This window comes from Schistocerca piceifrons, chromosome 4 (assembly GCF_021461385.2).
Source record: "Schistocerca piceifrons isolate TAMUIC-IGC-003096 chromosome 4, iqSchPice1.1, whole genome shotgun sequence".
In the NCBI taxonomy this organism is placed as follows: domain Eukaryota; kingdom Metazoa; phylum Arthropoda; class Insecta; order Orthoptera; family Acrididae; genus Schistocerca; species Schistocerca piceifrons.
In genome coordinates, this window is record NC_060141.1 from 823,872,605 (window position 1) to 823,886,891 (window position 14,287).

The window sequence follows — 14,287 nt, forward strand, 5'->3', positions numbered from 1 at the left end:
TAGCCCGGTACTTAACTTCGGTGATCTGACGGGAACCGGTGTTAGCACTGCGGCAAGGCCGTTGGCGCTATAATGACATCATGATCGCTAGTACCTGTTTCTATACTGACACTGCCGATAAGGTCCGGCCTAATTGTAGCTACAAGGTCTAAGATATTTCCATTGTGTATGGGCTACCGAACTAGCTGTTCAAGTCAGTTTTCAGAAAACGTGCTCAAAAGTATTTTGCATGACTGGCAGTACCCCCCCCCCCCCCGCCCCCCTCCTCAATGAATCCATTGACATCCCAGTCTAAACTCGCTAGGTTAAAGTTGCCTCCAATAGTATTGCGTGATCTTGTCATTTACGCGCTATTGATCGAACACTGTCTTTGAATGACTCTAGAACTGTCACAACGAAACCGGTTGGCCGATAAAAACATCCAACATTTAACTTGGTTTGACCTTCACCTACACCTGTTATACACGAACAGCTGACTTCACTGTCACACTCAATTTCGACTTCACCAGAGACAAAAATTTTGTCTACTGCAGTAAAGACTCCCCTTCCTATTACCTCTAACCGGTTCTTGCCATACTCGTTCCACGACTCGCTAAATACGTCAGAGCTTTCCACTCCGGGTTTCAGTCACCTCTCGGTCCCAAGAATAACTTCAGCGCGAGAATGTTCCAGGAAGGCAGCAAATTCTGGAACTTTTTTGCGAATACTTCAACAGTTACTGATAAAATTTCGACACTCGAAGTGATTTATTCTGAACGTGGACTGACTTCCCTTGTTGCGCATCGACTGGTGAGTATTCATCAGAGTACCTCAAACTACTGCCTAGCCTTAAAAAAAACCTCATGTGCACTCCACAAGTACTCTGCTGCCCGAGTAGCTGCTTCTTGCAGGCTCGATGGTCATCGGCAAGGCCGCCTCCACATCACAGACGCAGCGAGGCGACACATTGGCTTTCTTTCAAGCCCTGAACGCTACCTGCCTATGAGGCTACATAATGCGCCTAACACCAGAGCTCCCAATAACTAGTAAACCCCTGCTCGGACCCTGCTGAAGCAGCGGCCACCTGTCCACTCACAGGCTGAATGGGCGAGGCCAAGCGGCCAGTCTCCACACTGGCCCCTCCGCCTCGAGCGACTCCTTACCACCCGCCTGCGATGAGGGCGGATCCACCGTGTCAGGTACAGCACGAGGTGCCTCGACATCAGAGCCCGTGGGCAAAACAGCTGAGGTGTCCCATGTGATGTGCAAGACTCTCTGCCACCGCTGCTCCCCGAGGCAGCTTCCTGAAGAGCATAACCAAACGCATTCAGCTCTTCGCGAACTGCGGCAAGCGGCTCATGCATCCACACACAGCATGCACACATTCTAACCATTCTAGCAAGACCAGCTGAGGAATTAAACGATAAAAGCAGACAGAATCTCAAATATGCAACTTGCTACCCTCCTGATGCGTCACCAATGGATGCTGATGCGTTAATGAGCTATGTAGCTGTCTGTTCAGTGAGCAACTACTGCGCTAGAGCCTGAATGAATTTACCATTACAAAAAGGTGAGATTAAGTCTCTTAAACAGAACAAATCACAGGAAATTTAATGAATATACTACGAGGAAAAAACAGTAAAAGGTAAACAGTTAATTTGCCGTTCTGCCGATCAGCCGAGAGCTGCAGCCTGGCTGACTGGCTTAGTAAACGAACGGTCGCTTTGATTAATATGTTCACTAGCAACGAAAATATTCCATGTGAGTCAGGCGTGTATGCGTATCAAGGCCACAAATTAGAAAAGAAAACACATCTGATCTGCTCGTAGGCATGAGCCCATGATAGCACTCATCTTGTAAGGCTTAGTATACGCTGACACATTCTTCAGACTGACTGCTAGAATTATTTGACACGGAAATTTGAGGTGTAGTTTTTTGACATGACATGCAAAGAACCGTGTCCGCATTTAAGTTCGATTCAAGGAAAATAGACATCTGAAAACTGTGTCACCTTTTGTACTCCTGAAAAAAGTTCTCTATCTAAATGAAGCAAACTCACATTCCTTTTAAAATAGTTTTCCGAAAACATTATATTCTTTGCATACAAAATTTAAATCAACAAATTTTGGATTTGCTTGTCTTTTTCGCTATTAGTCTAAGTTGTTATCAAACGATTGCAGCGAAACTGCTTGTTAAAAATATATGACTCTTTCACATCTTATAGTCTCACTTCGTTACTTAATGAGGAAATGCCCGCTTTGAAGTTAAATAACTCACTGCTCAATGTTCGAAGAATTTACCCAGTGAGTGCGTACTGCGATCGCTAATCTGTGGAAAACAGAAACTGGTAGTCTCAAATTGTCTTTTCTCAAAAAGCGTGCCCCAGCCATCCCTAGATATCTTTCGAAACCTTTGTGAGGTGGCAACGGCCTTGCACCTTACATGAGTCCACTTAAGGTGACACTTTAGGTTTTGTTGGAGCAATACTCTAAATTACGGTGTAGTTTTTTTTGTTTTGGTTTTAGGGCGCATAACTGCTATGGTCATTAGCGCCTACGGTGTAGGAGATCTGTGTGGCAATGCATCAAAACGTGAGAATTCCGCGATTTTGCAATTATACGATTTTGCGGAAAGGCAGTACACGAGACAGAGCTCAGCTACGTCCCCATCTAGCATCCGAAGGCCACAGCCTGACGGTATGAATGGTGAACTGGGGGATTTCTGTAATCCGTTTAGAGAGGCCACAGCGGCCACCAACCTCTGAGGGATGCGCGGCTGCAGGTGTTCAAGATTTACCAAAACAGAGTAGTGGATAGCTGGGCGGGCTTTCCTGTACCTGCTCTCGCCTATGTCCCACAAATTTTACGCCTTCGAGTAACTTGAGATGGGCCGGCCATGAGTTCCGAATAACAAACTTTCATTGCAAGAATCTGTGTTCGCTACGACGGGGAATCTTGCTGGGAAAATCTCGAGTGGTCTCTTGGGAGAAAAATTCCAGTAAACGTGTAATTTCCCTCAGCTGTGGTTCTTCCCAGCCGTCGAGGGCGGAGTTTACTTGTGAAATTTTGTAGAAATAAAAGTATTGTGGAAAAGAGTTCCCAGGCCGTACATTGGTCGGCACTGGCAAACTGGGTATTTTGAGAGCTTCTAGTGATGTGATTCGCTCGGTAAAAGTTGAGGGGAGAAACCAAAGGCGAAGAGCGATCTTGTTGGACTCTCGGTAGAGGTCTTCCGTTCTGGGCTCTCGTACTGAGAGGACGTTACCCAAGTCGTCTCCCCTCTTGGTCTTTCGTTCTGAGTCGACGTTAACCGTGCCAGCTCATTGCTGACGGAAACATTGTCGCAATTAGAGAAGTTTACGGACTGCAGTCTGGTGTTCGAATACTGTAGGAATGTACTTTCCGGGACGCCACACGCCGACCGCACGGCCGCGCCGTCGCCGTCGGCCTGTGTTAGGAGTAACGTTAAATAGTTGAATCAATTGCAATTGCTGTTTCTAGAGAGGTTTCACGGTAGTTTGGAGTGTAGTGGTTCTTCGTACATATGTTATAAGAGATCGCGTTTTGGACCGATTTTAACACAGTTACTGCCAATGCCAGTTAAGAGGATAATTTGTAAACTGTTAATTGTGTTTCATTGAGCATTGATCTGAAGGTTATAATAAAATTATTGTGATTCAGTAGAGCCTTTACTTTCAGTAGTTGACCCTGAATTCACCCTTTTGCTTCATTTTATTTTTGTGACTGTGTTTGATGTCATTGAACATCGTAAGTGTTCGTGATCGTTCATGTTTGGAAGTAAGAATAGTTGTGATTTATCCTCAACACTACAACCGCAGATTAATTAGGGGTGACAGGGCCACATTTAAATCTAGCGTTATCCATTTTTGCATACAGTTTCACTCCCAGTTTCTGTGTAAGTTGTTTGTCAGGGGCGAACAAATGCAAAAATCGGACAAGCAACGCCCGGAGTGTTACACCTTCTGCAGACATCTGTAAAGAATTTCTGAATCGCACTCCATCTTCTGCTTTTAAGATGTCAAAAAGATCGGACCCTCGTCTGTTTCTTTTTTTTTTCTTTGGGAAGTTCACGAAACTGTCAACTTTTGTGAGAGAACATGCTACTTCAGGCTGTATATCGCGCTGCACACGAAATGTAGTTAACATTGCAAAATATTTAATGTACGAAGTAACATATGCGAAACCCCTCAATCTGTCCATCTATTGCCGGCCGAAGTGGCCGTGCGGTTAAAGGCGCTGCAGTCTGGAACCGCAAGACCACTACGGACGCAGGTTCGAATCCTGCCTCCGGCATGGATGTTTGTGATGTCCTTAGGTTAGTTAGGTTTAACTAGTTCTAAGTTCTAGGGGACTAATGACCTCAGCAGTTGAGTCCCATAGTGCTCAGAGCCATTTTTTTTTTGTCCATCTATTCCTGATTCCTTTGTCCATCCACATCCACCCCCACCCCTCTCTCTCCCTATACATCCCATCCTGCCCTCTCTCTCTCTTTCCGTTCATTCTTCTATCCATCTCGACCTTCTTCCCATCCATGGACATCCACATATGCAGCACCTACACAATAACTCGATAATGCAGGCCAGTGTTAGTCCAACACAACATACCTGTGATTCAGGGTAGCCTAGTCATATGGGACTGGGAAACCGTCTCTTGCCCGTAATGTGTAGGCTGCCCTTCATAGCAGGTTGATAAGGCAGGCTGATGCAATTCCCACACAAGACACCAGTCATGCAAGGCTATCCTATTCAACAGGGGCTGAAGAAACACGTTTTTGCCCTTTCTCTAGTCTTTTAGAGCTACGGGTTTATAATCCCCGCAATGCTGATACTCTTCAAGGTTTCAGTTTGTGTGCCTAATTTGGCTCAGATCGATCAGAGGATTGAGAGGAGATCCCAGACATACATGCATACATAAGTACATAATCTGCCTTTCCCGCACAGCTTCACCTGCATAATATATCCTCCTCCTCTCTCTATCCATCTCTGCCTCCTCCTCTTCCTTTTTCACCAACCCACTACCCCTCTATACCTTCCACCTGCCTCACACATCTCCCTCTCCTCCCCTCGCTCTGGCCATTTTCTCCTCCGTCTTGCTCTGTCCACCCCATTCACAAAACAGCAGTCACGCAGGGCAGACTACGTGTCGGGGTCGGGAAAAACTATTTTGTGCCCCTGACATGTAGGCTGCCCTGCAAAGCAGGGGATCTGCGGGATGCCAGAAACAAATGGTTCAAATGACTCTGAGCACTATGGGACTCAACATCTGAGGTCAGCAGTCCCCTAGAACTTAGAACTACTTAAACCTAACTAACCTAAGGGCATCACACACATCCATGCCCGAGGCAGGATTCGAACCTGCGACCATAGCCGTCACGCGGTTCCAAACTGAGGCGCCTAGAACGGCACGGCCACACCGGCCGGCATGCCAGAAACACATATGACTTCTATATCCTTCCATCGGCAACATTAGATTCACTTGAGACCACTGCATTGCTCGTACAACACCTGTCAATAATAACAAAAGCAGAGAAGGTAGCAGAAGAAAGTTTTCTGTAAAGGTAGCGCCGAAGCGGAGAGGACGGCAACTTTCTTCGATAGTCCACTAAAAGATGGACAGCCACTAGAACACGAGTGAACACAACCGAATGTGAACCGGACAAGAGCGAATGTAATTTTCTCACACGTGCTAGCATTTACGACAGAGAGAGCTCTCGAGTTTGCTGCAGTGTGGAGGTGACTCACGTGCAGGAAGGTCTGCCTGGAGAGCGTGTAGAGGCTGCCCACGGTGATGTGCAGCGGCCGGCCGGCGCGCAGCGCCAGGATGCGCAGCGTCTGCCGGAAGCGGCGCCCCCCGTCCGGCCAGCGGCTGCTGTACGCCGAGAAGGGCAGCCGCTCGCTCTGCAACACGACACGTCACGACCACTGTGCGGCAAGCGCACAGCGTGTCTACACTACAAGCCATAACGGCAGCAGTTGTCCGTTACTGTGTCCTGATTCACTCAGTGCTGGCTCGTGATTTCCATACCGGGGGCAGCCTACCAGCGTGGCCAAATTCCGGAGTGGCAGATACTCTTAACCGGGTAGGACGTCAAACTCGCCAACTTAGGGCAGGAGAGGCACGATAGGACATTTTAATTTCCATTGTCTATACTTTTACAAATAAATTCATAAAACTTTGTCAGCATGACCAGGAAGGGTTCAGGATTCACGCTCATAGCAGTGGAAGTTCAAAAATACAAAAATATATATATATATATATATTTTTTTTACTTGTGAAATGTCATCATTTTTTCACTTACTATTGGCTGCATTCGTTGCTATAGGTACACTTTTCTTTCGTAAGTAAGGAAGATTCTTCGATGAATTTTGCACAGCATACGAACCATACTTACAGGTATATGAAAACTCTAGAATTTTCCAAATCTATTAAAAACTCTGCTCAAAATTGAGATAATTAACCATAAAATTTGAACTTTTTCTGAACATCACGTTTAAAATGTAACAGCTCATTAATTTTTTCATTAATTAAATAAATTCTAGAGTTTCATACACCTGTAAGTATGGTTTGTATGCTGTGCAAAATTCATCGAAGAATCTCTCTTACTTGTGAAGAAAAGTGTACCTATAGCAACAAATGCAGCCAATAGTAAGTGAAAAAATGATGAAATTTCACACGCAAAAAAAATTTATTTTGTTATACTTCTGAATTTACATTGCTATGAGTTTGAATCCTGAATCCTTCTTGGTCGTGTTGACAAAGTTTTATAAATTTATTTGTGAAAGTAGAGACAGTGGAAATTAAAATGTCCTGTGGTGCCTCTCCTGCTCTAAGTCGGCCCCTTTGACGTCCTACCCCCCTTAACGGTTTTCATTTCCTTTTTTTTGTTCTCTTCAATTATGTATCAGTATACGTGTTTTTGGCAATTCTGTCCAGTACACACATTGTAAAAACCGTAAAAATGCACCTCACCATACAGAAATAAACTTGCAAATAACAAACTTGATCAAGCAAAGGGCGTTAGCAAGCAAGGAATGTGTTATAAGTTCGTTAGCCTCCAAAGCCGGTGTCATTTTGGATCGTATAATTTTTGAGCCACATCTTTATAAACTACTGAAACAACTAAGGAACGGAGCAAGTTGGTCGAAACTTCCACAATTTAATTGTTTTAATAGTTTACAATGAGCCGGCCGCGGTGGCCTAGCGGTTCTAGGCGCTTCAGTCCGGAACCGCGCGACTGCTACGGTTGCAGATTCGAATCCTGCCTCGGGCATGGATGTGTGTGATGTCCTTAGGTTAGTTAGGTTTAAGTAGTTCTAAGTTCTAGGGGACTGATGACCTCAGATGTTAAGACCCATAGTGCTCAGAGCCATTTGAACCATTTTCGTTTACAATGATGTAGCCCAATACCCTGAATTATTTAATCAAAAGAGGACGTGCTAGCCACTAAAAATAATGACGCACGTTTCACACGCTGATTTCACCTAATCGTTCGCGTAGCTCTCACAGGTTGATGTTACTTACCTTCCCGTATTTTATTGTGCTCTAGCGAGATATTTATATGTTTAGCATGTCTTTATTACAACGGATAGCGCATTAGCAAATGCCAGGAATACAACAGTATCATGAACACTGCGAAAGCATTAGTACTAGAGGCCGATTAATGACGCATCGAAGCATAACACGCCGATATAAGACAGGGATTCGAGAGGGAAGGTTCCCTCTCGTTGCAACCAATGGAACGAGAAAATCAAATGGTGATTGGTGTGACTTCCTAAGGCTCAACTACTAAATCAGTCTAGAAGGCTTCAAGCGCTGTTCCCCGTAGAAACCACGCCACCCACTCCCCTCCAAATCCGTGCTAACTGGCATTTCAAGGTGCAGGATAATGACTTGCTACTAACTGCCTGAGAAACGTCACTTGATATCTACAGTTCTAAAAGAGTTGACTGTCTTTATGTAACCCAGTGGGGGGGGGGGGGGGGCATGACTGGGGGAGATTATGAATATTAAGTGAAACAAGAGTTATAATGACTCTGATTTACTACGATAGAATGAATTTTAAACATTGGCGACATGTGGCAACGTTAGCAACATAAAATCATAGACAAATAAACAACTGAATAGCAGCTTGTGACAATTTTACACCATTACCGCTGGCATGGCCGACTCAGGGATCGGGGGGAAAAGCTAATGATCTCACAAGATATTTACTTGTAATTGCGGAATGCCTAGTGATTGTCGTAAGGTTAGTGGAATACTACAGAAAGGAAAAGCACCACATCTGTTCCTGAAGTTGAAAGCAAACTGTTCATTACTGACAAAATGTAAGATTTCAGAGCGAAACTTGAAAAATAATCAGAACATGAAAAAACGGCACTAATTTCGCTATGCTTTTCTCGTGGCTTCCATCATAATCTCAGTATAGCACTGCAGGTGATGGATCAAGTCGCTGCAGAATAGATTATTGGTGGATCCAACGACCCTCACCAGCAGCTGATTCCAAATTAGCTCAAACAGTCTCTCATCCCCCAATGCATCTGCTCGGAAGGCTCAATGGAAACTCTCAGCGTAAAAGTCGGGCATTCCCATGTTATTTCCAATCAAATCTAAAACAAAAGGAAACCTCGCTTTGCCACATTTTACATCTCTCACAGTATATGATTGGCTCAGATGTGAATCTTCCAAGTGACTATCGATCGAACTGCTCATTGCAAAAATTCGTTTCCTTCCCCTTATTGATTGTCCATTGGCTTGTATCCAACCATCCATGAAAAAGAGTACATCACTCTCTCTTTCTTCAAACAATGAGTGCTCTGCCTCTTCATCATCCTGCGTCTCTTCCTAACTTGGAGTTTACGTTAACCAATAGTGTCAGGTTTCACATTAAATAAACACCTTTTTTTTTTTTTTTTTTTTTTTTTTTTTTTTTTTTGCAAAATCAGAACATCCTGCGGTCTCCCACAATTTCGAAGGTCCAGACCAAATGTCCCCTATCCGTCACTGAGATGTTTACCTTTAGTTTTCTCTGCTTTTCTGGGGAAATGGGCAGCTATGGCCATCTCGAGTACAAAGGTACATTCCAGCTAAAGAGGGCGGAGTCCTCACTCCATTTACTGATCGTAAAATATTTATAGGAGATGCTAGCTGCATTTCTGTAAATGGCCCATCTTCCAGTGGCGTCTCTGCACAGCAACAGAATCTGTCTGCTGACCAGTGACCCCGTGACCCCTTGGAACCCCTGGTGACCTTTCCAAGCACTCTTCCATTGGGGGAGACTCTCTTATGGCTTTGTCTGGTGTGCGCCCCTGATCATCGCTTCATGGTGCTTCAAATATTTCCCATTGCTACATTGCACGCAAGTATGAATTAAAAGTAAGAGAACAGCAACACTGCATCAGTTATCTACTTACAACCACTAGTACTGTGATTTATCAGTTTTACAGACGTAAATTAATTATTTCGATTAAATGGGAGTTACATTACCGATTCTGATGTGTGGTGAGACTGTTTCCGAATAAGTGTCCCACGAAAGTGCACCATTTTCGAAATACTTCATAATAGTTTAAACTCTGCTATGTATTATTGAGTGGCCATGGTGGTCTCTTTAGTAGAGTACTAGGCTTCACCCCTCAAAGTTCCAGGTTCAGTTCCAGGTAGGAATGAGGATTGTTCCTCATTTTAGCCCTTCCAGGATGGGCTCAGGTGTAGTCAGCCTGCTATGAAATTCAGTACGAGCGTCTTGCCCGGGTGTGTAAAATGCGGCTGGGATGATTGACTCTCCAAACTCCCCCTGGCATGATGGAGTACGTAAGAATGCAGGTGGCGGGGCGATGTGCAACAGCAAGGAGCGGTGTATCACTTTGTCCTCAAGCCAATAGCATTATTCTGCCATGTCAGTCTGAAACTCATGCTTCAGGGAGCACGTAGAACATTTAGCGTTGGTTTTCATTTTAGTTTAGGTGCTGTGGTGTTGCTGATCCACTATAGTTCTCTATATGGGTGATATGAAGCAAACATAACTGTTATTACATTAAGAAGTGACAGAGGTAGTTTTGCAAGCAGTGTGACGTTTACGCCAGCGTTGCCAGTTATGAGGTTAGGTAGCGGCTGGGGCATCATCAGGCGTGCGGCGGACCCCGAGGTCACACTGGCAACGCCGCAAAGTGTCTCCCGTCTCTCTCGCTCTCTCAGCAGAAAGCATCTTGCAACAGCCTTCTCACCGGCACAGTACTGGCAGTCAGGCCAGCAGCACACTGCGGCTTGAGCACCGCCGACTTTACCTTCTGCTGATTACTGAAAAATATAGCTTTTGGTGCGCTCAGCTACGAGCCGGACCTGTCCTTAGTTTGTTAAAAATCCTGTCGTATGTGACGTACGCGCAGCAAAGCTGTCAAAATGCATTAAAGTGTTCAGAGGTGGCTGTACTACCTGTCACCATTTTATATTCGAAAAAGCAAGATGATTCATAACCTCAAGGAAACAGATGGCTCTGGGCATTATGGGACTTAACATCTATGTTCATCAGTCTCCTAGAACTTAGAACTACTTAAACCTAACTAACCTAAGGACATCATACACGTCCATGCCCGAGGTAGGATTCGAACCTGCGACCGTAGCAGTCGCGCGGCGGGCGGTTCCGGACTGAGCGCCATGAACCGCGAGACCACCGCGGCCGGCCCCGGAAACAGATGCTTTACGATTTTTTTCTTATTGTATGAGTTTATTAAGGTTTACTAACATTTTAAGATTTGTTCACTAAGAATCTGTCACAGAACGCTTGAACCTCCGGAGTCTATGAAGTAAAAATGGCCTTCTGGCTGTGGTTTACAAATCAGCCAACATATTTTTATAAGAATGAAATTCAGAAGTTGATTGGTTGCTATGACAAGTGCCCAAACTTTAATATAAATGGTGTAAAATAAACTGACATGTAAACTTTCAGGTAATACTACAATTGGTTTAAAACTACTCTGTGTTTGTTTGCTACAAATTAAGTACTTCCTTAAAAATACGCCTCACAAGTCAAAAAGATGCAACTGCCGTTACTGTTTTCCATTCTGGATTGACAATACAAAGAAGCTAGTTGACCATTTGACGACAGACTGAACAACGTCTACATTGTGACGTGTTACTCTACGTCAAATGTACCATGTGACACAACGAAGTCCTGATTCGTGCCAACCGGTACTGGGAAGATACCGGAGAAACCGTGTCGCGATGCAGAGTGAGAGCAGTCCAATGAGACCTCGAGAGCGACGCATTGCTGACGGAGTGTACAGCCTCGTGCCACGTCGAGTATGGAGAACGCTATCTCCAATATGTGCAAAAAGTTGCGCAGCCTTGCAGTATTATGCATGTACACTGGAACACTCAAAAGTTCGCTTCAAAATTATCACTTTTATGAAATTCGCTGCATCTTCGTTTAGTGACATACGAACAAGTGGAAACTAATTTGTCTTTGTTGCTCGAGATGTGACATTATGTACAAAATATATTTTCTCAGTTGCAACCCTCCCTTTAAACACACACACACACACACACACACACACACACACACACACACAGAGAGAGAGAGAGAGAGAGAGAGAGAGAGAGAGAGAGAGAGAGGGAGGGGGGAAGGGAGGGGGGGGAGGGAGGGAGGGGGGGGAGAGAGAGGGGGGGGGGGGGGGAGAGAGAGAGATGCTCCTATTGGAATACAAAAAATCCGAATATATTACTGTTTAATAAAAGATTCTGACTGAAAAGTAGGATACCAGCTGCCTCATTTTGTCCTGATGAGAAAACCCATCTCCTATGGTCATGACCGCAGGAAATCAACCTATGAGATTTCATGGCAACGAGTGCAGCGATCCGTTACACTCAGGCCAATACGAAGAAGTCGCACGCTGGTAGGTATAATATCATGAACAACTTGGTACTACGAGGACACCACTTCCATCGGGAAAATCGGGAGGTTCAAATGGCTCTGAGCACTATAGGACTTAACATCTCAGGTCATCAGTCCCCTAGAACTTAGAACTACTTAAACCTAACTAACCTAAGGACATCACACACATCTATGCCGGAGGCAGGTTTCGAACCTGCGACCATAGAGTCGCGCGGTTCCAGACTGAAGCGCCTAGAACCGCTCGGCCACCAGCAGCCGGCCAAAATGTTAGACCAAACAATCTTCCGATTCGTTTCTGGCGACAGGGCTTCCACAGAGGGAATACTATGAGGAACTTGCCAGCGGCTTAACAGCATTTTTAGGGAGAGATTCGCTTGGAAAAGGATATTTACTCCTAAATAACTGATCTCAAGAAAAAATTCCTTGACGTGCCGTAATTTATAACTAATCCTACCAATATCTACTGGAGGTGTTAACCTCGCCGGTCGGATACCGTCATAAAGGCGAGCTGTAAGTGACTGGAGGGCGGGTTGACACGTTAACACGGTGCGACGGATGAATAAGGCAGAAGCCTTAACCCGAATGTCAGGGAGGCCCAAACCTCCCTGCAAACGGGGCCGCGCCATGACCCCATAACGCACACGAAATACAGAGTGGCGCCAGATAAACCTGCCATTAAAACTTTGCAACTTGCGGGACACCATCGCAGGAAGTGGAAAGATTTGTGCAATAAAATAAGCCTTACTTAACACTTACGTTTCCATGGCCCGAACCTTATGAAGAAGTGAGAGGGAGCGACGCTCGTGTTCAATGATTGCACCATGAATCTTATCCGTGACAGACTTCCAGTTCATCGTAGCCATCTTTAGCGGACAGCTGTCAATTATAACACCCAACAATCGATATCGGGTGACCTTCGAGGAGGAGGAGATTAGTGTTTAACGTCCCGTCGACAACGAGGTCATTAGAGACGGAGCGCAAGCTCGGGTGAGGGAAGGATGGGGAAGGAAATCGGCCGTGCCCTTTCAAAGGAACCATCCCGGCATTTGCCTGAACCGATTTAGGGAAATCACGGAAAACCTAAATCAGGATGGCCGGAGACGGGATTGAACCGTCGTCCTCCCGAATGCGAGTCCAGTGTGCTAACCACTGCGCCACCTCGCTCGGTGTGACCTTCGAAGCCCATGGAATTTCAACAGCGTCAAATCCTCGCAAACTGAGTAAATGACATTTCTGGTCATTAACACGCGCTCCCGTAAGACGACAAAAGGCATCCAAAACTTCCTTCAGCGGTGGTATATCATCATGGGTATGTAGAAGAACCATAACGTCATCAGCATATGCGCGAACGGTAAACCTTTCTCCCAGCAGCGACCAGCCACTCAAACGAGAAGCTATAGTTCGCAATAATGGTCCCAGTAACAGCACGTAGAGCGACATTGATAATGGATTCCCCTGAAGGTCGCCCTGACACACCGCGATAGGGGAATTACAACGGCCATTTACGTCAATGGACGCCCGAATACCAGTGATCAGACAGCTAAACAGCCGTCGTTCAGCATTGTTAAAACCAACAGTCGTCAATACTCGCATAAGGAATCCATGATTGACGCGGTCGAACGCTTGGTGAAAATCAGTGAAAAGCAAAGTGCTTGGCACGGGAATGGTGGATGCAATCGAAATTAAATCTCGACAGTCAGCAACGAGAGTCAGGAGAGTACGACCAGGAAGACAATTTTGATGGCTCGTGATGATGGTAGTCAACAACGTCGATAGTCGTCTATTGACCGCTCACGCCACTGTTTTATAATCATAGTTGAAGAGGGTTATCTGGCGGACCTGATCCACACGCAAACGTCCCGGCTTTTTGGGAATCCGGACTATTTTAGCAACCTTAAAGCTGGGCGGGAGAAGGCCTCCGTGGAACACTTCATTCACCATGGAAGTTATTGTATCTCCTATTAGGGGCCAAAATCGGATATAAAATTCGCGATGGAATAAAGAGAAAAACTCTTCCTGGAAAGCTGGTGTAACAATACGATCAAGGAGGGAGGTGAAATCAACAGAAGGTGGACCGTCTGAATCCACTTTACCATAAAGCTCGGAATAGTACTGCTAAAGTTCACGCATGATATCAGATTGGGAGGACCACTCACGCCCATCTAGAAAACGAATGGCAGAAGGACACGTCCTTTGAGATCGCTTGTGAAGCCGGAGCAGATGATAGAGAGAGGTCAACTCATCCTGTACGATTGAACAAGGCTGGGAACGCAGTCGGACCCCATCCATTTGCCTATGTATGAGTTGGAGAAGTTTTGCCTTCACACGGTGGACATCGACGACCCTCAAGGGCGCATCACGAGCATTATCGTAAAGATCGCGAAGGACTTCATAATAAAAT

At 45.4% G+C, this 14,287-nt stretch overlaps 1 protein-coding gene across 1 annotated transcript in view; it reads right to left on the reverse strand.

Annotated features, from left to right (window-relative positions):
- Positions 1–14,287, reverse strand: part of LOC124796225 (putative odorant receptor 71a) — a 72,966-nt gene that overhangs the window by 30,850 nt on the left and 27,829 nt on the right. Inside the window, exon 5 of the mRNA XM_047260317.1 lies at positions 5,741–5,896. Within this exon, the coding sequence (XP_047116273.1) occupies positions 5,741–5,896 (156 nt within the window). The remainder of the gene's footprint in view (positions 1–5,740; positions 5,897–14,287) is intronic.